The sequence below is a fragment of the Monomorium pharaonis genome, chromosome 3, assembly GCF_013373865.1.
Source record: "Monomorium pharaonis isolate MP-MQ-018 chromosome 3, ASM1337386v2, whole genome shotgun sequence".
Classification (NCBI taxonomy): domain Eukaryota; kingdom Metazoa; phylum Arthropoda; class Insecta; order Hymenoptera; family Formicidae; genus Monomorium; species Monomorium pharaonis.
The window spans coordinates 20,956,860-20,980,086 of record NC_050469.1 but is presented as its reverse complement, the minus strand read 5'-3'; the positions used below and the strand labels follow the sequence as shown (position 1 = coordinate 20,980,086).

The following is a 23,227-nucleotide window of genomic DNA, read 5'->3' as shown; positions in this document are numbered from 1 at the left end:
GTCAGGATAATCGCTATTTGAGCCATGTTACCGCACGTTGCTATCCAATACTATTATGTGCAAAATATGAAAGCCAATTTGCAAAATCTTCTATGAACAATTTCTGCAATGTTGTCTGCATCGACGGAATATGTCATGTTATTTGAATTTTAAATAATGGCGTTATACATATTCATGAATAAAAGGCAATATTTAAATTTTTTCCTAAAATACGTCATTACAAGGGTGCATCCTATAGTATCCACGCATAAAGATTTTCTTAATTAGAAAAAAGCAATGCGTACATCGCATATTTCTTATCAGAAAATAAATTGCAGAAGACACTTGATTATATTAAATTATTTTAAAATGTTTAAAATTAATCTGTTAATATTAAATATTTCATATCGTAAAAGAGAAAAAATTTAAATTTATAGCTTCTCCCTTTTTTGTTCATATGCGTTCTATTATTATAACTTTTTTTAATGGTATATCAGTACGGTATGTACCGTCTCATATACCGTTATACGATATATATCCCATGAAAAGCCGGATGATTAATGCGCTGACCACTATTTGTGGAGGACGGCTATTCTTCATCTAACAGGAGTTAAGTAGAGCACAGAGACTTACCAGATTCAACAGATAAACATTTGTCACCGTGCGCATCCGTTTATTTCTCGCCAAGGTGATGAGCACTAAAGAATTCCCAACGATAGAGAGGAAGAAGATTGTACCGTACAGCGGTATAATAAGATTCTCCAGGAGACTGTCCTGGCCCGATGATTGCGGGATGACTAGCGAGGTTACGTTGGCAATTTCGGAAGTGACGGTGGAAAACTGAGGAAGGCCAGTAACGATCGGCGAGTCATCATCGACCTTCGGAGCATCGAAATATTCTGTTGAAACGGGGTTATCGGACAGGTTGCGCCCCTGAATCGACATTTTCTTGTCACTCGTGCGCTTCGATCTCTCTTTTCCTTCCTCGTTGACACATGCACCCACGCTGACGGAAGTACTATGATACAGCGAACGTTACATCGCTCTGAGATACTTAATCGAACTATTATCACTGCCCCCGTGAATGTTTTGTTTACCGCTTGCTAGTTCTCTCACATTTAGAATTGTGATTCAAAAACAGTGGTACGATAGAGTTCACAGCACTTTTTACATGTTTGCAGTACAGCCTCACGCTTCGTGGCTTTTTCCACAATTCTGTTGCGTTTCATCAAAAATTTTCTCATCAGATTTTTGAGCGATAATCAATTATTGCAGTATTCTTTTGAGCAATATTAAAAGCTTGCAGCTTAAAGTAAATTGAAAACATATTAGTGATTTTTATTGTTCGCATCTGCAGTGGTTGTAATTTAATTTGGTCTTCTGAAACTTGCAATTATCTATTGGTGATTATCTGCAAAGAAAAGAAAACATATTATTAAACTTTACGTAATAATTTTGTGAATAATGTAATGCAATGGAAATTTATATGTGTTTGAATAACAAATCTACAAGTGATTTTAAACATTTAACAGTCTACAAACACACACACACACACATGCGTGCGCGCGCGCACGCACACAGAATTGGAAACCTTTATAGCTTTCTCTCTCTCTCTCTCTCTCTCTCTCTCTCTCTCTCTCTCTCTCTCTCTTTCACATTCTATTTATTTTTAAATATAGCAATTTAAACAGAAGAAAACAGACATATTTACGTCATGTGATGAAAAAATAAAAACTATTTACTTTGAAAAATGTACTTTATATATGATTATTTATTCTGAGTAATTAAAAAATTGAATTTTTTTAATTTTGTATATACATATATAAAAAATCTACTAACACTCTTAAACATTTTGATTTTTAAATAATGATGATTCATTATTTTATTAGATACGTGTAAATCCATTAATCTTATTTACATCTTAATTTTTTGTTTAAAAATTATTGAAGTAATAAGTCACAAATATACGTGCTCTTTAATTTGTTATTGATATGTATCTAACATATTATCAACTCTCTCTCTTTCTCTCTTTCTCTCTCTTTCTCTTCCTGACATACTTTTCCAAATAGATCATGTACGTCCCATGTTATTAGAAAGCACGGGTATTATTGCATCCGACACGTTTCCATTTGTGTTAATCACGATTCCTATTATTCATGTGTCGTTCGTATTTTCAGTGCAAAATGTACGTGTAAACATACGCATATACAAAACACAAATATACAAATATAGATATATAAAGTTTATTTAATTAATTTTAATTATTAATTATTATTTGCACTAAAATGTTTTAATGACGTTGAAGAGTTATAACATCTGAATCCAACTGTTTCTAACTTTGCGCGTAAAAAGGGAAATATGTTAAAAGCATAACAGCTACACTTAATGCATTTCTATACTTAATGCAATTATGAGTTTTGATTTATTTACTTTCTTTTACACTTTACTTTTTAGAGTTTTTTTTACGTTTAGCAACTTAGACTGCGGTCTTTTAATAAAAAACTTTTATGTTATCTGGTCTTTGTGCCCTTTATGCCATTGTTCTTTCGCGTCCACTATCCCAGCTTCTTTTTCCGTAGAACATAAGAAATATGGTGTTTATCGCGGGTAACTCGTTTTCTCACTCGCGTAATTTTCCACCATATTACTAGTAGTGCCAGTCGATGAAGCACATTCGTCGAGGGAAGGGAATCATTACGATCGTGACACGCATGCTTTACTATACTAACCATAGGAATTCATGACGTGTAGTTGAGAAACATTTTTTATATATGAAAATTTCCTTACGTATTACCCATTTTTATTAGAAAAGTTAAAATAGAAACAACATAGAAAAATGCATATGATATCTTAGCCAAAATTTTCTTTCTGGACTTTACTATTGTGTTTAATTATACAAGTCTACAAAATTTGGATTATAAAAATTTTTTTAACATTTGTAGCTATTTTCAATGTATCTTTGCTTACTAAATATAAATCTCCAAATTTATTGCCCAAATTTGACTGTCACATCACAATTTTGAGAGAATTAACATTAAAGAAGCAAAAAACGATTTTTAAAATTTTTATGACGTTGTAGCACGAGCAGCAAATTGTTTTTCTAAATTTTGTTAAACTCTTGTTTGACCAACGAACGCTGGTGTTCTTGTATGAGCGTCGCGCCGCGCCTGTCATATGTATGTGTCACTGTTTAGTGCGATGCTGCTACACAGATCTTTCAGATCGCATGAAGATGATTATTAAGAAAAAAAAGAAATAAAAAAGAAAAATAAAAATAATAAATTAAGTCTCAGTCTGTATTGAATCAGCACAATCTTGTAAGGGAAAATAATAAAACACCGGTACATTGATTTACAGACTATATTTACACGTCACTTATTAATCAGGTTTAGTAACAATCGTAGTTATAACTATTAAAGTAAAATGTCTGAACGTTAGTTAAATCTGGTTTTATATCACTAAATCGGATTAACTAATGTTTATACAATATTTTAGATCAGTATTTATAACTACGGAACTACGTTACTTACTAAACCAAATTAATGGACAACGTGTAAACGTAGTCATAATAAATCAGTGAGGTTTGGCAACCGTGTGAGTCATGTATTTGCTCTTACCATAAGTAATGCGCTTAGATAGACATTCGTTAACAAACATTTTCAAAAGCTTCAACAAAAACTAAACAAAATTGAGAAAATAACTATAAAAATATAATCTCGAAGATTATTAAAAAGTAAAAAAGTCAGGAAGTTTTAATATTAACTTTTATGCCACTTCTATGCAATTAAAAAAAAAATTAAATGTAAATTGAGCGTTCGCTTTATACGCTAGAGAAAAGGAAGGTTAATATCACAAATGTATCAATTTTTAGCTTTAAAATGCACTTTGTTTTACATTTCAATATAATTTTTTGTTTTTAAAATGCAACAATTTGAAGAGATAATTCTTTTCTCATATAACACACGCTGTCCGATAAAATTTGACCTTTCTTTGTATCGAATATGAATAGTCATTTTCAGTATATTTCTATCTGTTGAATATGAATATGTTGTTTAAAGGTCATCACAAACATCGACGACAGTTCTCGTTTTTGACCTCTTTCTCAAAAGTGTGATGTGGTAGTTAAACTTGGACAATGGATTCGTGTTTAGTAGACAAAAGTCTGAGGAAATGACTATGTGCACTCGTAATACAAAGAAAGATCAAATTTTGTCGGATAGTATATACTACTAACTGTGAAAGAAGCTATCTCTAAATTGCTGCATCTCGAAAGTAAAATTTAAACGAACTGAAGTGCATTTTAAAGGTAAAAGTTAATATCGTCGCAAGGTATTAATGAAATTTAGAAAAAAATGGCGAGAAGAAAATCTTATTTCCTATCAAAGTAAAAGTATCTTGGTGCTTAATAAAATCAATCAATTATTAAATATATTTTTTCAGTTCTATATAATTGCGTACGCAGATTGTCGGACTTGAAACACAATTATAGACTGAAGCTAGAATTAATATTTCAAATTAAATTGATCATTAATTTGATTACGCCGCTATAACCATCTTAAAAAAACTGTAAAAAGAACTTATTGCAAAAAATATTACCTTTGCTGAGTTATGCCTTTCGCAATGAGTTCTTTACAGTTTTATACAGAGTTAATAAATGATACTGAAATTTTATTAAACACTAAGATCCGCTTTAATCCAAAAACATTTTTTCATAATTATATCAATTACACATCGGTTTAATATTCAATTTATAATTGTTTAGAAACAAAATTTGCTACAATGTCATGACAACTCTGAAAATCGTAGTCTTTTGTTTATTTAACGCCATTTTTCTCAAAATTGTGACGTGATACCTAAATTTGAACGGTGGATTCAGCTATAATTATTAAAAAATTTTTATGATCCAAATATTGTAGATCCATGTTATTATAGTTTAAATTGAAAAAACAAAAAAATGCTTATGACATAAGACAAATAAATAAATTACTGTCCTTATTAAAAAAAAATTATATTGTGATTTTTATTTTAATAATTACAATAATTATAATATCATTATACTAAAACACATTATCACTATAGAGATTCGAAAAGTGAAAAATATAATACGAATCAAGGATGATTTTTTTTATTTATATAGACTAACTTGTTATAAGAAATATAGTCGAAAAAGTATTGTAGGACTCAGTTTTACAAGCAGATGTGAGATGGCTTAAATAATATTGGAATTTAATGTGATTACCAGATCCTTTCATTACAGGAAAATCCATTAGAATCAGTTTGCTAGGCATTTCACTTGTTTACCTCTTAAACCCAAGCTAAATACCCTATGCGCTTTATCTGTTTGGCTTTTAAATGTCGACAATAGGAGAGAATCTGATACAGTCAACTCTAATCGTTCTTGACACACTTTGAACATTTCGTTCTTGTTTGCGAAATTGAATGTCGTATGTTTCTTTGATGTACTGCAAAGTTATATGATGCTATCAGTATGATTTAAATGAATTTTTTTTATCTCTTTGAAAATGAAATAAGCTCTGGCAAAATTAATATATGCAGATACAAAAAAATGCAGATAAAAAACTTAAATGAAGCATTGAGATAAAAATATGGAATGTATGTGCTATATAAAATATTGTACGTATAGGTATATATTAAAGTAACTATAAAAATGATACGTCATGTAGATTATCTTACAAGTATGTTATTATTACAATTATTATTATAATTAATTACTAGATTAAAGATTAATCTTGCAATACTATAATATATATAATTTATCATAAATTACGCACATATTTCAGATTTTCTTGCAGTGCGAAAACCTTAAATCAAATATCATATGTTATGCCAGTTTAGTGAGTGCTCGTGTATTAATTAACCATCTAGTTATATGTCAAGTTGTACGCGCATGTTTTTCCAACAATAAATACTGTTCTGTACAAAGTCAGTTTTCTAAATACGTTGGCCACAATTTAAATAAAAGGTGTTCAACAAATACGTTTGTTGCGGTTTATTAAAAATGTAATTTTAATTAAAAGTATGCGTTATTGACCAAACTTTTTACTCTTGTGTTTATACTATAAATTTGTGTAAATTTCTCTTCCTCACAAAATAAACATTACATACAATTCTCAATTAAAAAATTTGACGTAATTATAGGCAAAAATATTTTTTCAGATTCGTAATTGTAATATTTTTGATAATCACATGCAAAATCGCGTCGGATGATATGAATATACAATCGCTTTATCTTTGAATATTCTTCAAGATAATACTGAAATATAATAGAAGAAGATTATATGGAGGTACAACGATGCTCTATAAATTAAAAAGTAAGCTATTCGTATCCTTGCAGTGATAGCTGATTAAGATTCCAACCACGAAGAGCCCGATTCGATTTTCGCTCTAGGCCGCGGTTTCACTTACGAATTGCAATATGCAGCCGTGCGACGTGCCACGGATGTCTGATTTATCATTCGTGGTTATCGCCTCTGTCAAGTATCAATCATATTCCACGCAATCGATACGAAAATCACGAACAATACGACACTACGGCAAAATTTTCAAATTGTGGTAAAAAAAAAAAAGGAAAGAAAGGTATTCTAGATAGAAGTGCACGAAGCGAAAGCATGCTCGAGATGCTTGACCTAATTTTTCGCAAATTTTGACGCGATTATTATGCATACACGAGGTAATATTTGCACGATAGGCTCGCGAGATGCGGTATAACAAACACATCGTTGCGTGACGATAAAATTGTGAATAGAATTTGTCCTGAGTTTTGTATATATTTTCAACAACCCATTTATAATACCTATTACGGCGATACGATTTCTTTAATGATTTATAAGTTTTATTTACTTGTTTACTTTATAACAATTATACTAATTATACTTACGGCACAAGATTTTAATAATTTTAATAAATATGAAAGAATATACGCGGTTTAATACAGATCATCTCTCAATTGACATATATTTTTTTTATGATTACAGCAATATTTAATGAAATCAATGCTTTCAGTTCGGTTTATTGGTAAATAATCGGTAAATAAATGGAGAATAAAATATTATACGAAAAAGTCAGACCACGACAAAATCGCTTCATGTTAATTAATACTCACGTTTTTATTTATTCATGAGTTACTCAGCTGTAAATTAAACGAGCGTTCGAATACTGAAATTTTCATAATAATACGCGCGACAGATTTTCATGATCGCTTTTAACGTTTAGCGACAGCACGCAGAGCGGAATCACTAATTGGAACACAGCAGGCGAGATGAAGGATATTCTCGGGAATTGATAAATTTTCCCCTCTGAATCTTTGACTTCCGGGGTTAACCCAAGTCCGGAAGAGCACTCGGGAAGACCGTTTCGCAAGTTAACGCGTTAAAACGTTAACGCGCCTGGTGCCTGAGACAGTTTCTACAATTGCTGCGCGAACGGCTGGGAGCATACGTTTCCATTTATATACTTCAACACCCCTAGGAACAGTGAAACGAAAATGAATTTCTGAACCGTTGAAATACCATACAATATTACGCGAGCTGAGATAACGTATCTTGCTTCGTGTATTTGCAAAACTATCCCCTTATACACATACATACGCTCGTTTTGTTCGAGATATACCGTTGCCTTAAACGGCGAGTGTCCTGAACGCGGAAATGTTTCCAATTGAATTTATAATTTCGCGCTGTATACAGAGTGCGTGTTCGTTCAGCACAAAGTCCGACGGGAAAAAAAACTACCGGGAGAAACGGAAGAGAGACATTACGGTCTTCCGTTAATTTTTCTTCGAGAACAAGTTGACATTAATTTTATCGCAGAATCTGCGACTGTAAGGTCGTTCTCTATAAAAAGCTAAGCACTTCCTTAGCAAATGAAAGCGTGTATAACTTTTCCATTTATTATCCCAGCGGGATATCACTCTTTGAAAATTTCAAATACCCAGAGTGATACCGGTGCCCGGGAAATTTTTATGAACTCATCGGTGAGTGCTTGACGTCCGAAGCTTGACGGGAAAACTTCGTCGCGAACGTGTACGTGCGGGAAAACGTATCGCTGCGGGGGTAGCATCTCATCTCGTTTCCAGACCACCGGATGAGAGCGGCCAGACACGGAAGACGTAAACAATGTAGTACGTCAGATTATTAATGCAGCGCTGCAATAAATGTTCGAAGATCCTTCCTGTCATTTGTATGCGCGTTTCACTCCACCGCCTTCGGGTGGATTTTGCTCGAACGGGTCGGGTCAGACAATCTTGCGCTGCAAGATAGTTGTTACATGTGTTATGCACCATGCGATCATCATAAAATCATGGTGAAACTGTGGAGCAAGTGCCGATGCGCGAACGACAGAGGAAAAGTGCATAAAATGTTTTATTACACTTTTTGTTATCGATCTCCGGTGAATTGATTCCTGCACGTTGGCCAGGAGCAAAAGCTTGGATATGCATAATTACAGTGTTGCTCTTTCTATATATACGTATACAATACATATATATTTACTTGAACTTCTTTTATTCGCTTTCAAGTTACATTTCTACGCAAAATCTTCTTGATGTTAAGGTAAATATTATCTCTAAGTAGTATGAAAACGTAAGCTCATATCCGTGTATAAACTGTATTTATATGCAAGAATATAAACTCAATTTGTAAATATATAATTATATACGTATTATAATATTATGATTGTTGAAAATTACTGTCTTATCATGCGTTGTACTTTATGTTTCGATTATAATTGTTGCAATTATATTACACATCGTTCAAGCGTATATGTTCGAAATATGCAGTGACATTTGGAATACAGCAATACACCGATTGTGTTTGCGAATTTCTGTTATTCCATATATGTACTCCAGTATTAAATCCATTATGAATCCGAGCCAGCTTGGTCACCTATAAACGCCATACACGCGGATTATTTTATTACGTTAGATGGTTATTACAGTTTAGCGCTGCTCAATTAACTTTCCGTCATGTGTACGGTACTGGAATCGAACCAAAGCTACGAATAGTTTGACGGTTCGTTAAACAAAGTATTTATTTGACATTTAAAATAAATATTACAACATGTATTTTATAATATTCCATTAATTTTTTTAGAGACAAAAAGGAAAGAGAGAGAGAGAGAGAATGTAAGTTTGCTTGATTTCTTGGGTCTGTCTTTAATCAAACTTCTGCACCAAAAGAACTTGGAGAAAGATAGGTTATTATCAGAGAATTTTACTAGCTTAGTAATTGTCCTTTTAACAAGATAGGATGGCATGTTGTAAGAAAACGTTGATATCTTATTCTATGATTATATCAATAATTTTGTGCATTGTCTGAACAAAATAAATTGGTACTTAATATTGCGACAAGCCGTCTAAAGAATTGTATCCAATTATTAATATTCTTTTAATTTTGTAATAATTCTATAAATTGATTCTTCAGTAAAACACTTTTGAAATGTCGAAATTTTTGCCGCATAAACGACGTCAGCAACGCTTTCACGCTAGATATTTATCTTGAACTTGCATATGTCTGTGGAGACGTCTAATTGGACTAAGAATTTCATGGTACTATGATTCTTTAGAGTCAGCAATTTGTCGGGCTTAAAAAATAGTCGGAGATTGGCATTTTATAACAGTTGTCATATTATTAATGTTATAATAGCACACGATGAATATACTGATAAAGAAGTCAAAAGAGTTTCTCTGCAGCTACGGATTGTAAAAATATTTGTCTAGTGTTTTTAATAATTTTGTGAGTCTGTGGTTATGTAAATTAAGATTCCAGATGGAAACACATTTAATAACGCCAAAATATATTTTATAACTGATATATGTTGTACAAATATGTAACAAATATATAATGAATAATAATTATGTAACAAATACATAATAAATATATCTATATTGTGTATGAAATTAATAATATCAATCAATTATCTTTTTATCAAACATTTAATATTTCGGCAAAACCTATTTTTCTGTATTTGTGGAATCTTTTCTGAAGTAATAATTAGATTTCATACATCATCAAAATTATTTTATTATGTACTGCTATGCATCTTAAGATTGGAAGAATTTGTTGAATAGTCAAAAACAAATCAACAAAACGGTATCTGGCATAAAAATTTTATAGAATCATCCAAATATTTATTTATCTTAGCAAAGTTGTTATTTTGATGTACTTTTCTAATATTTCTACAACATAATTCTTTATTAGTTGATTTTACTTTACTTAGTTTAGCTTTACTTAGTTTTTACGTAAGTATTTCAGGTATCTGCTGAAACGTGATAAGTCAAAGTTAGTGGTCAAATGGAGAGTTGTACCTATTACTTTTGTATCGATCATGTACATCAGCCGCAAGGCAAATTTCTTCCGTTCAAACACAATTATGTCCCCACTCTGTTGGTTAGTAACAGACTGGGGAAATAATTGTGTTTGAACTAACTGAATGGGGAAATAATTCGAACGTGGTCTCAGTAGAACACGGGAAATATTATTACCTCTATACAAAGGTATATTTCTATACTAATTTAACAAATAACTTTTAATTGATGATAGTATCAAAGAGATCAAAGACAGGTAAAATTAATCATTAAATAACAGATGAAAATTAAAATCTTTTATTTTATGTCTTTTATTATTAGTATAATTATTAATAATTCTATTATGATAATATTAAAAAATATTTTTACCTTAATTTCTATCATTGACCTAAATTGTTGTCAATTATGGATTAAAAGTTAGTGATTAATTTTTTTATGTAACTAGCAATGCATTATTTTTGAGTCATGTTTTAGTTTAATAACAGTCATAAATTATATTAAATATTAAAAATTATAGACATATTGTAGATATGACTGATAAACTTTTGCGAATGACATTTTCACCGATCCCGAGGCATCAATCAATCTCTTGATAATCTCCCCTTTTTAATCTGATTTCTCTGAAATACCCTGGTCAGTTTTACAACACAAAGTTATAACACGAAATTTTTAAGAGAAATAAAAATAATACGATGATTATTTAATACATCAATCATTTGCTATATTTTCGTTCAATTTCTATTTTTTTTTTAAATTTGATCATTTTGATGTAATAAAAGCTGTCGCACACAAATTAACAAAAAAGCGTACATATACAAAGGCATCCAATTTGTTACATGTGACGTTCTTAATGTAGTTTATATTGTACGCCACGATATCATATTGTGCTAAGTGTTTCCGTGAGGGATTTTTGCGTTACGCTCGTGCACTTAGTAATACAGCTCATCAAATTCGCTATTAGTCGTAAAGTGGCTCTTTAGGACCAATCACGCTTTCTATGCGCATATAATAATAACTAACGTACGTAGCATTAAGACCGCCATACGCGAAGATTATTATATGTAGATTACATTTCTGTAGCGTTCCACGTATATTTGAAATTGATGACTATGAAAATTTGCACAAGGCATTCCTAATATATGCAGCGCATCATCTAACGGTGGATGAAATATACATCCGATTACTAAAACTACCGCGGTTTTATATATCGAACAGTAGAAGTGTAAGTAAAGTAATACGAGAAAAGTATGCATGCATGTGATAAAATGTTTATGTCTTGATATTTCTCTAAGCACAATTTTAAAATTTAAAGATTTATTTAAGGTTTAATGTAAAATTCGACTAATAATCTCATAATCGGATAATGAGAATTATTTCGGTAAAATTTCAATGTGTCAGTTTAACAGCATTAATTTTATGCTTACAAATTCTTATGTAAACAAATATGCACGATTAAATTGTTACGAATTTTACACTCACCGATTTTCCAAAAGTTGCGAATATATCGACACACCCACTAAAATGTTCGCATCGCGTAAAATCGTGTTCACTCTGCTATCCAAATATGTATAACACAGAGTCCCACTCATAGATACTTTAGTCTGCACAGTTTACTGCTGATTATTGTAGAAATAAACAACGTTCACGATTTTATCCCAAATTTAATATTTTATATCGGAAGAATTCAAACTAATTTGCTGGAAACGCAGAACAGAATATCAGTTTAATTGCATTCGAAACAATTTAGAATACATATGAACAAAATGAACCTGAATAAAGTGTATAATTTTTAACGACATTTTAATGATAAGCTACTTGTGTGCAAGAAAAGAGGCAACGCGTTTAAGAGTTTGTCGAAAGAAGATCACCTTTTAGAATAGTCAACTTGTGGTTACTTTAAACACGGAGAATTTCTCTGTCAATTCCCACTTTACTTAACATTACATTGACAAGTATCGTTATCACATCAACCTTAAGAAAGGTAAAAGAGTTCGCTGTGTGTCTGTTGATCATTAAAAGTTGTTTCTAGTTTTACTCGATTAATTACGAAATAGTAGTGTAGTGTTTCTTTCTTTCCCGTCGATTAACTTTTCTTTGTTCGTTTTTCCCGAAATAATATCGAATTTTATGTAGTTCGAAAAAAGAGAAAAAAGAAGAGAGAAATAATTAAAAAATTGCAATCTTAATATCAATAAATTATATTACTTTATATTTTACATTTCATCGTGTTTTCGAGTTTATAAATAAAATAAAATTTTTACATTTTATTTATGAATGCATTTTACATAAAGGCCAATTTTTGCCATTTACTAAATCTCTCATTCACTTTTTTCGTGTCATTTTTATTTTATTTTATATAACGTTATTTGAAATGAGATATCTCAGCCTACATATTGTCATTTAATACAATTTGAACTTAATTTAATAATAAGTAAGAGATAAATTTATTTAACGTATTATTATTACCTTTTATTTTTTCAAATTTTTTTAAATGACGAGATAAATATTATTCAAGTGTTAAGTAGTTTGTGAAAGTTACCTTGCTTTTTTATTACTGTTAATTTAATGTTACTTATTAATAATGTTAACTTCATATAATTATTAAAAAGATTATTAAAAATCTTTACTTTATGTTCTTGAATAACACTAGAAAATAATATTCTCGTTTAATTATCAAGTTTACATAGCTAGATATCCCGTTTATATACTTTGAGAAAGAACACCATTAAAGTTTGATATTTTTTCACTGGTAAGAGAATAATTATTTTTCCATTTTCTATTTGCGCATTTAATTACGATAAAGATCCGGGCATTTTGAATTTAACGTATTCTTTACAATGCAGTTTTAATAAATTTTATAATTGTTACACGATCAAGGATTAATTTTTAATAACAAACGATTATTTTCAACACAGTAATAAATAAAAAATTCACAATGAGCGATGTTTATTATCACTAATAATTTTTTTACATTCACGTCCAAATCCGTCCACAAAACCGTATTCCAGAAAAGCGCAACGATGGCGATCGATTGTTGTTTGTCGATGTTAAAATTAATATTTAGCGTATTCACTACATCGAGGGACAATGCGTTTTACGTATCAATCGTTATCACAAAGCTCAGATTTAACGCATCCGAGGCTCGCGTTTTTTCGGCGTTTCTCGCGTTTCTAGTTTTTACCGGCGGCAAGTAGTAACGGTCGACGCGCGGTGCCGGCATCAGCGACGCGTACGCGACGGATCTGCGCCGCTGACTGAAACCAGGCCGGCTCCGGACTAGTCCGGGATACACCGCACACCTCGCCGACTCCATAGCCAATCGTGAACGAGCCGTATGTCTTCATGTTTCTCGCGCTCACCCCCGTGTGCACGCGTGAATCCTTACCCCAATAACGCAATATAAATATTCCTCCGTGCTCCGCTCGACCACGTTGACATTAGCGGCTCATAGACGTATTAGCGCTCAAGCGAAATATATCCTCGATTGCACGCGCGAAGATAGTAGGATATGCGAAACGTATTGCTCGAGGCGATATATTATATATTTCCCAGGAACGAATAGAAGTTTGTACTATTTCTCCTGTACGCTGACGACGTGAATACTGCCGGTTTAAACAACTTGCGGTTTTAAACTCGCTCGGTTACGCGCGTGTACCCCAGCGCTAGAAATATATAAAAGATATACAAAGCTACTAAAGGGTTGAAAATGAGATAGCGGCAAACATTTTATATACAGCCGTGAAATTTATTGCCGCGGAAAGTAACATTACATCCCTTCAGTATATTCTCTCGCAGTATTCTCTCCCTCCCTCCCTCCAATGTGTGTACACAACATTTTACTCTATGTCCGGAGGAGGGCTACGTCTGAAAGGCGTCGGATACCATCAGCAGACATTTTTGTTGATGTGTGTAACAGAACGCTCCGCATTGCTTGTAGAATATAACGTGCGCGAAAAACGCCCGCCCACGGCGTCACAATCCGATATGACATTGCTCGAGTTGTCTGGTTGCTTACTTGCTTGCTTGCTTGCTTGCTTGCTTGCTCCCTTCAAAATCCTGTCGGCAACGTTCTTCTTTAGCGTTGCGCGTCCTCCAGTCATCTCCACGCGCGCATCCCACCTCGGCAAACATTATCCATGCGCATCCCACCTTGACAAACATTAGGTCAGCCCTGTTTAATGTACAACTTTACAACCTGGTACGTTTATAACCCAATGCTATGGGCGTGTACAAATATATCTACATACATTCTATAGACCGAACAAACTTGCTACTAATTTTAAAAGTAACAGCGGCAAATATTTGAATAGCGCAAAATAGCTACATATAGCTATTATTTTGCATCCGACTTCCGTAGATAATACGCATTTATCTTTAGCTCGTAAAAAGGTAATTTTTCTAACGCTTTAAAGCCGGCGGAGTAATTTCACGAAAAAGATCAAAACATTTACAAACGTATACATTTACCAAAATAAACAAGAAACTCCCAGCTGACATGTCCAGCTCCAGAGTCCATAAGTCAATTTTGATGCGAAAACAAACCGGTTGTTTCAAGTCACTTTTATTTTGATTTTTCCATGAGAAATATTCTGTACTTCGTGTTTTTTAAATCTATCATTTTCGTATAACAGAATCGCATGTATGAAAGCTTTACTTAAAGTAGCTGTCTATCGCTTTATCTTATTTTATCTTTATGAGGATTGGTTTGTGGACTTATGTTAATGTCACTGAACACTTTATCGCTATATGCTCACCCTAAAAAAAGTGTTTTGCATTCAAAGTGATTTTTCCCATAATCTCGTATTCTAAGCTCAGAGTTTTTATAGCAAACATATTTCTTTTTCAATAGAGTAAAACATTTATCGCAAATTGTTCTGTTTTCTTCTTGTATCAAGAGGAATATGTTTTATATCAAAAAGAATATGTTGATTTGAAGCAGAGTGGCCTCTTACGCGCTAGCAGCACAAAAGAAGTAACGAGCAGTGTGTTTCTCTATTTGTAAGAATATTGCGTTTATACTATCTTTCTTTTGATTTTAAGAGGAATTCTTTTGAGGCCATACATAAGAGTACAACTCTTTGAGACTTTGAATTTCACGTAGACCGAAATTATTATTATTTCTTTGGGGAGGGGGTGCTTAAGTTTTTTTTTTACTCTATCTTTTAGATTACTTTGCATATTTGTTTAGGAATAAAGTTGCACTTTACTGTTGGCACTGACTGATAAACAAAGTGAGGGGGAAGAACAGCATCTAACACGATGTGGTAATGACTTTTCCCGTAACTACGCGACCGTGAAACTGTCAGTGGAACTTCACCTTCGCGAGGTAGATCGATGAGTAATTACGCGACACATGTGCTAGACGACACGGGCGAGCGCGACATGGAATCTTGCAATTTTCTTCCATCCGTTCTATTTGTTCCACGTGGGATCGCCGGTCGCACGCGTGACCTCCCATGGGTCGCGTAATAACTTTAGCGCGTGTGTTTCGCGACGCTTCAATATTCGTTGCACTTCGACGGCATGAGAAGCGAGCTGAACCGAATAAGAATAAATAATCGTGGACGCCACTCGTTCTTGTTTGTCACCAATCCGGTGGGTAAATAGCACGTAAAAATTTCAGAGGTCCAATGTGTTTTCTGTTTATGGACCGGAGGTTACATCGTTCAAATAAACTGTATACAGATCGTGCTCCAAGCATTGTGCATTTTCTTACACGGTGATTAATCATCCCATACGAAAGAGAAATGAAAGTAACGAGTGAGATAAGAAACCATGAGGTGTATCGGATACTGCGGTTTAAATTTACAATTCAATAATGCGGCGTCGAGTCTGCAGTGAAAAATTACGTTGCTGCGAATTATAAATTATAAATACACACAAATCTGTACAAATCAGAGACGATATTATAAGAAAACAAATGTTGCGATTAAAAAAAAAGGATAACTGGTGTGCGTCTCCTTTTTTATTTTGTCAATTTATACGAAGGCAATTTTATAGTTCGCACGTGTAAATCGAAATCCGTTGTATCTGTGTAAAGCTTAGCTCACTGTACGATACGGAATATTTTTTATCGCTTGTTGTCGCTGAACGTTGCCGAGTTATTCAACATATATCAACTTGTAGAAACATCTTGCTCACGAAGCGACATATTCGTAAAAGAAACATTTGGGTTTTGTTTCTCCTACTGCTTTCTCATTAGTTTTTGCAGCAACTAGTCCAGCAACTGTCTACTCTTAAGAAACAAAGTTTAGTGTAAGCGTAATGCGATGGAATATAATAGCGAAGAAGATTTGCTTCTTGTGCGGCAGTAGATAATAAAATTAAAAGGAAATAAGAAAAATACTGATGCAATTAAGTTTGTAAAATTGTTGTGAGAAATTGTTTATTTCTGTTTAATTTCTGTCATCTGCTCCAACGGTCTTAAAGAACGAATTTTTTTGCGTTACGGCATTTGTATTTTTTAGGAAAAGAAGTCCATACTCGTATATTTTTAATGTTTTTTTAAGTCATTCTATATTCTATATTTATTTAATTTGATAATTAAATTATTAAGTTATTTTTTAATGAAAATTTTTCTTTGAATTTTTACACGAATTGGAACACTTTTTGAAAATACTGCGAAAATCTACATCTTACTTCAGAATTTTTCATATCTATGTGTGAATTCTGAAGCGTTCTAAGATTTGTATAAAAAAATTTGAGAAAGTTTCTAAAAAATCATAAAATTATACAGAAAATCTGAAAAAGTTCTAAAATTCTGAGAAAAAAAAGTCAATTTCTAAGTATTTTTCTGAGAAGTATTCTAATTTATCAAAAATCTGTGAAAAATTATTGGAGTTCCGCTTTACTTTTTTATTATTAATCATTTTTTTATTAAAAACCATCGTTTGGTTGTTACACTTCCAGCTATTGCTAACTGAATGTTTATACTACAGGAATTTTCGTTTCTGATTGATGCGTGTTTTCTATTCTTTTTTTATTTTACTGCTTTGATTGAAAACACGTGGCAACTTTTTGTTATTGACAATAGAAACATTAAGAAATATCAAAAAACTTTTTCTAGTAACTTTTTCAAGAAATGTGAAACAAAAAGTTTTTTGTTGTTGCTTCAGTAGGAACGTAACTTCAAGTTGTATGCAAAATCAGATTAAAATGCAGATTACTTTTGTCCGAGCCATTAAATATGTACATCTGTAACTAATATCGTAATGATAAGCGCTTTGCTACAAGTTTTATCTTAGATTACTGATTTGGTTTGTTCACGTGCGTCTTGCTTTGTGGCTTGCCATTGCGGACAGGATGTAATGTGTACCCCGAACTTCGTAACTGCAAGTTCCACATCCAAGTTTGTGACACATCCCGCTCCGGTTCTAATTACGCATTCAGATATTCACTTCGAAATATACGTTAGGACATTATATCACTTAAACCATTAGTGTCGTATGCGATATGATTGATCGCAATTAAATTTAATTTTGTCTTATCGAAGATTTGTAATGCAGATTATCTTTCATCGCAGCTCTCAATTTTCCACAATTAATTACATTTTGTGTTACCTTCAGTCAGTATCTGGAAAATAGTCGGTCGATTCGTCCTGTGTAACTTTAAATTATGCACGTGGAATAAATTATCAGACGACGAGGCGGCTGCGTTAAATTCCGCATAAATGCGCGATCACGAAAATCGCACAAAATCCCTTCCATCAAAGAATGTCTATATTAAATATTCTCACGCCATACCACTTCATTTTCGTCTGAATTGTCGACGGTACACGAAATACATGCAAATTCCGGAGCATTCAAATCATACTGGAATAGTTCCGCGTATGAGATACGTGTTATCTGAAAAACTTTCTCCGTTCCATCTGTGGCACGAGCTCAGGTGGCAGCTCTGTACAATTTTCTTAGATCACTTTATTGCCTCTGAACGAGTTTCTATGTATCATGAAATAACAAATAAAATAGTAAATTTTCAAACATAAAATTGAGACAAGCTCGTATGAAATTACATTAAGGCGCGAGTAAATGTTCTGGTCCCAATTTTTTTGCTTGCTTGAATTTTTATTTGTTCAATGGAGAGATAAGCACAGAGCAATAAAACATTATATCGTCAATATTTTGCAGAACTTTATATTAAAATAAATACCTGGCTTAACGTTGTTTAAACAATTAAAAATATGTATTTAAATAACAACGCGCGCGCGTACCTGTGTGTTTATTTATTCAGAAGAAGGCAGATATTTATATTCTACTTTTTATCATTGATATAATATGATCAATATACTATAATATGTAATAATAGAAATATATCGCATTTATATATAGTTATATTTAGAATATATCAGTATTTCTAAGTAATTAATTTATATGCGTTCATCATTAATTTGCTTTAAACGCATTAATCTGTCACGTCAAATATATATTTTTGTTCCATGTGGTACTTTACATCCGATTTTTATGTGCTAATAGAAACATGAAGCTCAAAAGAGAGCTTAAAAGAGATTGAAACCTGATTATCAAGTACATTAAGCGAGTAATGAATAGTGACAATCCCTTTTTCTAGAGGTCTCTCTTTTATCGCTAGTCTCAGATAGATTATTTTGTACCCTTTTTAAAATTTTTTATTTTATTGCATTCACATTTCTCACGTCTGAGCGGCACCATCGCTCATCGTTAAAATTTGCTCGCGGTAATTTAATCTTTAAGTTGACTCGAATGTATGTCTACATCAATAAATCGAATTTAACGCGCAATGCAATATTGGAAAATATAATTAATATTTATAGGCCGCACGCGCCGGATCAAGAAGACCGACGAGAATGTAATCTAGACTGAAAATTAACTGCCTACGCGCGTGCTATCGTACTCAATAACTCAAAAATCCATCGCGATCACGCGGGAGCTAATTAACCCCCCAGTCCCAGGATCCGTTTGAAAGAGCGCTGACGCGAGTCCGACTTTCCGTCGTTAATTTCAAACGTTTTCTACTACTTTGAAACGAAATTCCAAAGCGGTCGTGCGGATCGCGAAGAGATTCCGTACCGGTCGTCGGATTGAAAGTCCACCGTCGGAGTCGGAATCCACCGGCACTCTTCTTATCCGCATCCGCTTCTATCGCGTAGTCGGATCGTAATCGCCACTTTCGACGTAATCGCGCCGCGTGAGTGGATACGTGACTGCGAATAAAGGACCATCGATCGTGATCGGAAATAGCAACACAACTTTTTAACCTCTTTCAATCGTGCACTTGTCAGAAACGCGATTGCTGCTAAAAGGTTGCCCCTCTTGTGGTCAATTAAATCAAGTCAATATTAGCATCGGTACACCGTGATACAATTTCCCATTCTCCCTCTTCTCATTGTCGAGGTGACAAATCAGATTAATATCGTAGCGATATGCATCAAGGACATGTCTCCTCATGCGTGTATATCTATACGTATGTATATTGTATATGTATACATATATGCAAATTACGACTTGTGTCAGTAACAGCGTCTCTCCCTGTGCATCTGTCAAAACTCTTAAAAGAATTTATCATACTGCAAAATATATTGATCGAATATATGTTAAACGAGTGATTTAATGATGTTAAATTTTGATAATCAAAATGAGAAATCTTCCTCGGGTTACGTGAAGAAAGATATATGAAACAGTAGGTGTGATTTATATTTACACTTAAAATAAATCTCATTCTGCCAGATTGGTATTTTTATCAATTTTCTAACTCTATTTCTAAACGTAAGAAATAATGATAAATGAGAGATGCAACATTCGTTTTAGCCAGGCGCTTTTATTTAATATTTTCAATTTTAACGCGATAAGAATATGAGTCGAAGCTGATGTGTTTTGACGACGTGATTTATTACATATATGACAACATTGCAGTTTCCGTAGTCTGCGAAATTCTCATTCGTGAGAAAGTTGTTGGATTAGTCCGATCTCGCCCACCAACTATTCCTACGCGGCTATCGGAATATTCAGACTGTAAGAGAATTTCGATAGTTCTCGTGTTACAGTATCGAACGATGAGCTACACGTGTAAACCTCGAATGAGTTTCGTAGTGATTTTCTCCAACCCGTAGCTATTACGACTTGGAGTTGTTAACGAAATTTCTCTGATTTTCTCTGACGTTATAAAGATTTACTCGTTAACCTCTTCAAGTTGTAATCATAATTGCTTTTCTTGATACGATTATTTTTACTTTTTGCGTCATTTATTATTATTACCTGCCATTATATTATTATATTTTATTTTAATAATAACATCGAAAAATTAGTCGGTCTCTCATGACAAAATTAAAATAGCATTTTGTTGTGATGTGTATACTGAGAATTTATATTCTTCAGCGTCAAGGTATTGTGATACACGATAAACGCGAACGTGTCATTCCTTTGTACTCTTCATTTTACCATTTGTCTTTTATTTCTCCGAAAAACGCGAGCTCTTCGTCAAAAAGAATGTCGGTCTGTTACAGCTAGAAAATCGCATTCGATTATTTTACCCTTTGAATACTGACGAAAGAACAATCGATTTTAATGACGCACTTTGTTCTCCTCACTTACATTTACCTTCCTTGTATTGGTCGCGATGATCGAAGGCAGCCATGACAATCACAAATTATGGATTATTCAAGTATTAAATTTTACAGCGCGTATAAAAGGAATGCGCAAAACTGAATGAAATTTTACGAATCTAGCAGTTCTGTCACGTTCCTGCACAAATTTTACTCTTTTGGGACCCTTCTCTGCGAAGCTTTAGCTAAGAAAATATTCATGCAAACCAGTGTGCAAAGAGAGTAAACAAATTTTTAAAAACAAGTTAATTAAAGTGAGATATCTTATTTGGGATTATATATTTATAAGTAGATTTAAAATAATAAAATTGCTTTAACATCGATTTAATTTTAAATTAATATTAATTTACGATTGTTTAAAAGTAAATTTAATTAATGTGTTTGTGTATATAATTGTAACATGTACACAAATAATTTCTATACAAAATATACATTAGTCTATAATAAACGTAATATATTATGTAAGTTTATTTATTCTACGTATTTCTATTTGCACTTGTATATCATAGCTATAATTGTATTTGCATAATGCTAACCATGCTAACACACACACACACACACACACACACATATATTTATTTATTTATTTATTTATTTATTTATTTACGGAATATAAATAATTTTCTGTTATAAACAAAGAATCGATTAAACTGTACTCTTGCGCACTGGTCTATATTGAAACTGCTGTATGTATGTATATACATTAATCTAATCTAAGTGTAAAAGTGATATTGTATATTCCATTTCTTTACGTCAATTTGCGTACGATGGCAAAAAAAATGGGAAATAATTTACATTTCAAACGTTTATTTATACATTATATCGAATAAAGATGTATCGATTAAAAGGAGAATCCATAAAGGAAGTCCATAAAGATTGTCCAAGAATTTGTCCATTCAGAATTGCAAACTCGACGAATGAAAATTGTTCAATGTTTCACCGAAAAGGTAGAGAGAGAGTCGCTTTATGATATAATTAATCACCCAAGTTAATTTATCATGAGAGAATTTTCTCTTAAAAAAAAATTCGTAGGACTTTTTGGGCAGTTTATGATTCTCCGAGGCGAATAAATATTCATCACAAATTGTAACGTTGAAAGGTATTATTTATAAAAGGTAAGCAATTCTTTATTAATCCATGATTGGTCCTTATCCATTGTACAAATTGAAGTCACGTTATAGGCTACGTGTTTATCAAAACGGTAACGAAACAAATGAGTAATTTTTGGTTCTCCGCCATTACTAATTCCCAGCAACACAGGCATATTTGGCGATAGACTCTGAGTAATATCGGCGAAAGTTGTAAAGTTGTCCGTCTTAATTTACGCCACCGGAAGCACTTCATCGCGGGATGTGAATACATCCGTCCGATGCTCCGATAAAGGATAGGACCATCCCTCTTGTTGCCGAGGATCCCGTTTTCGCGGAACGAAAGGTTTTGATGGTGACACGTAAACCGGATCTGTCATCCAATAGACGTGATAACGTTCGCGTACGGGATGCGTTCTTTTACCTGATTGAAATTCAATACTTCACTCGCGCTCTCACAAAAAGTCAGGGTATTTTGGTCCCGCGCTTCTCGACTTAGTCAAGAAAGCGCAACGCTTTCTGATGGAAATGGGACGGTCTTATACATACGAAATCTTTTGCGTCGAAACGACAAGTCTCGCGATGATCAATACATTTTTTGCGATTATTGCTCGTGACTTGTGTGTGTGTGTGTGTGTGTGTGTGTCAATATCGTTCTTAACGTTACATTGCATGCTGCCCACGCGTTCGTATCACGTTCGCTCGGAATTTCATGCAGGAATCCAGGATTACGCCCGCGGTGCTAAAAATTACTCTCGGATACGCGATGCCGATGAACGGGCGAATGCCGAATGCAGAAATTTTCAGGAGAGATCAATCACAGCATCAGGTTAGTTGTGTTGCCCTGCCTGAATTCAAATGTACGTATCCCAATTAAATCTCATCGCTTTGCTAATTCGTCTCGACAATCGTTAATTAAATATATCAGAATCCGGAGATGAATCGAAATTGCATTGACATGTCTGTATTAGGATGCTATTAATGGCGCATGTCACGAAGAAAATGACAGAATATTAGCAAGGCAGGAAGTAATTAACGAGGCCGAATCTGGTGAATCCTGGATACCGAGTGAGTTAATCAATTTTCAACTTCCATATCACATATTTGTCGCTCTATAAATTTTCAGATAATCTTGGGAACCAGCAGTGTATTTTTAATTAATTAATTAATCAATTAATACCTTGATTTACAAGAAAGACTAAATTTATATTATTTGTAAAATTATTACATATCTTGTTAATTATTAATTACTTCCCTTTTACG

General features: G+C 33.1%; 1 protein-coding gene across 9 annotated transcripts in view; it reads right to left on the bottom strand.

Annotated features, from left to right (window-relative positions):
* Positions 1-13,870, bottom strand: part of LOC105834548 (cholecystokinin receptor) — a 65,880-nt gene extending 52,010 nt beyond the window's left edge. For 2 of the 9 annotated variants that reach the window (XR_004962461.1, XM_036283921.1), the window contains exons 1-3: positions 12,767-13,859; positions 11,780-11,997; positions 613-1,390 (exon numbers count right to left, since the gene is read on the bottom strand). Coding sequence is in view for 6 of the 9 variants with exons in the window: in XM_036283921.1 (XP_036139814.1) it covers positions 613-924 (312 nt within the window). In the remaining 3 variants the exon portion in view is untranslated. Of the gene's footprint in view, positions 1-612; positions 1,391-11,779; positions 11,998-12,168; positions 12,303-12,766 lie in introns of all 9 variants that reach the window. The other 7 variants (XM_036283918.1, XM_036283920.1, XR_004962463.1 and 4 more) reach the window with 7 other exon arrangements.
* Between the last annotated feature and the right edge of the window lie 9,357 nt (positions 13,871-23,227).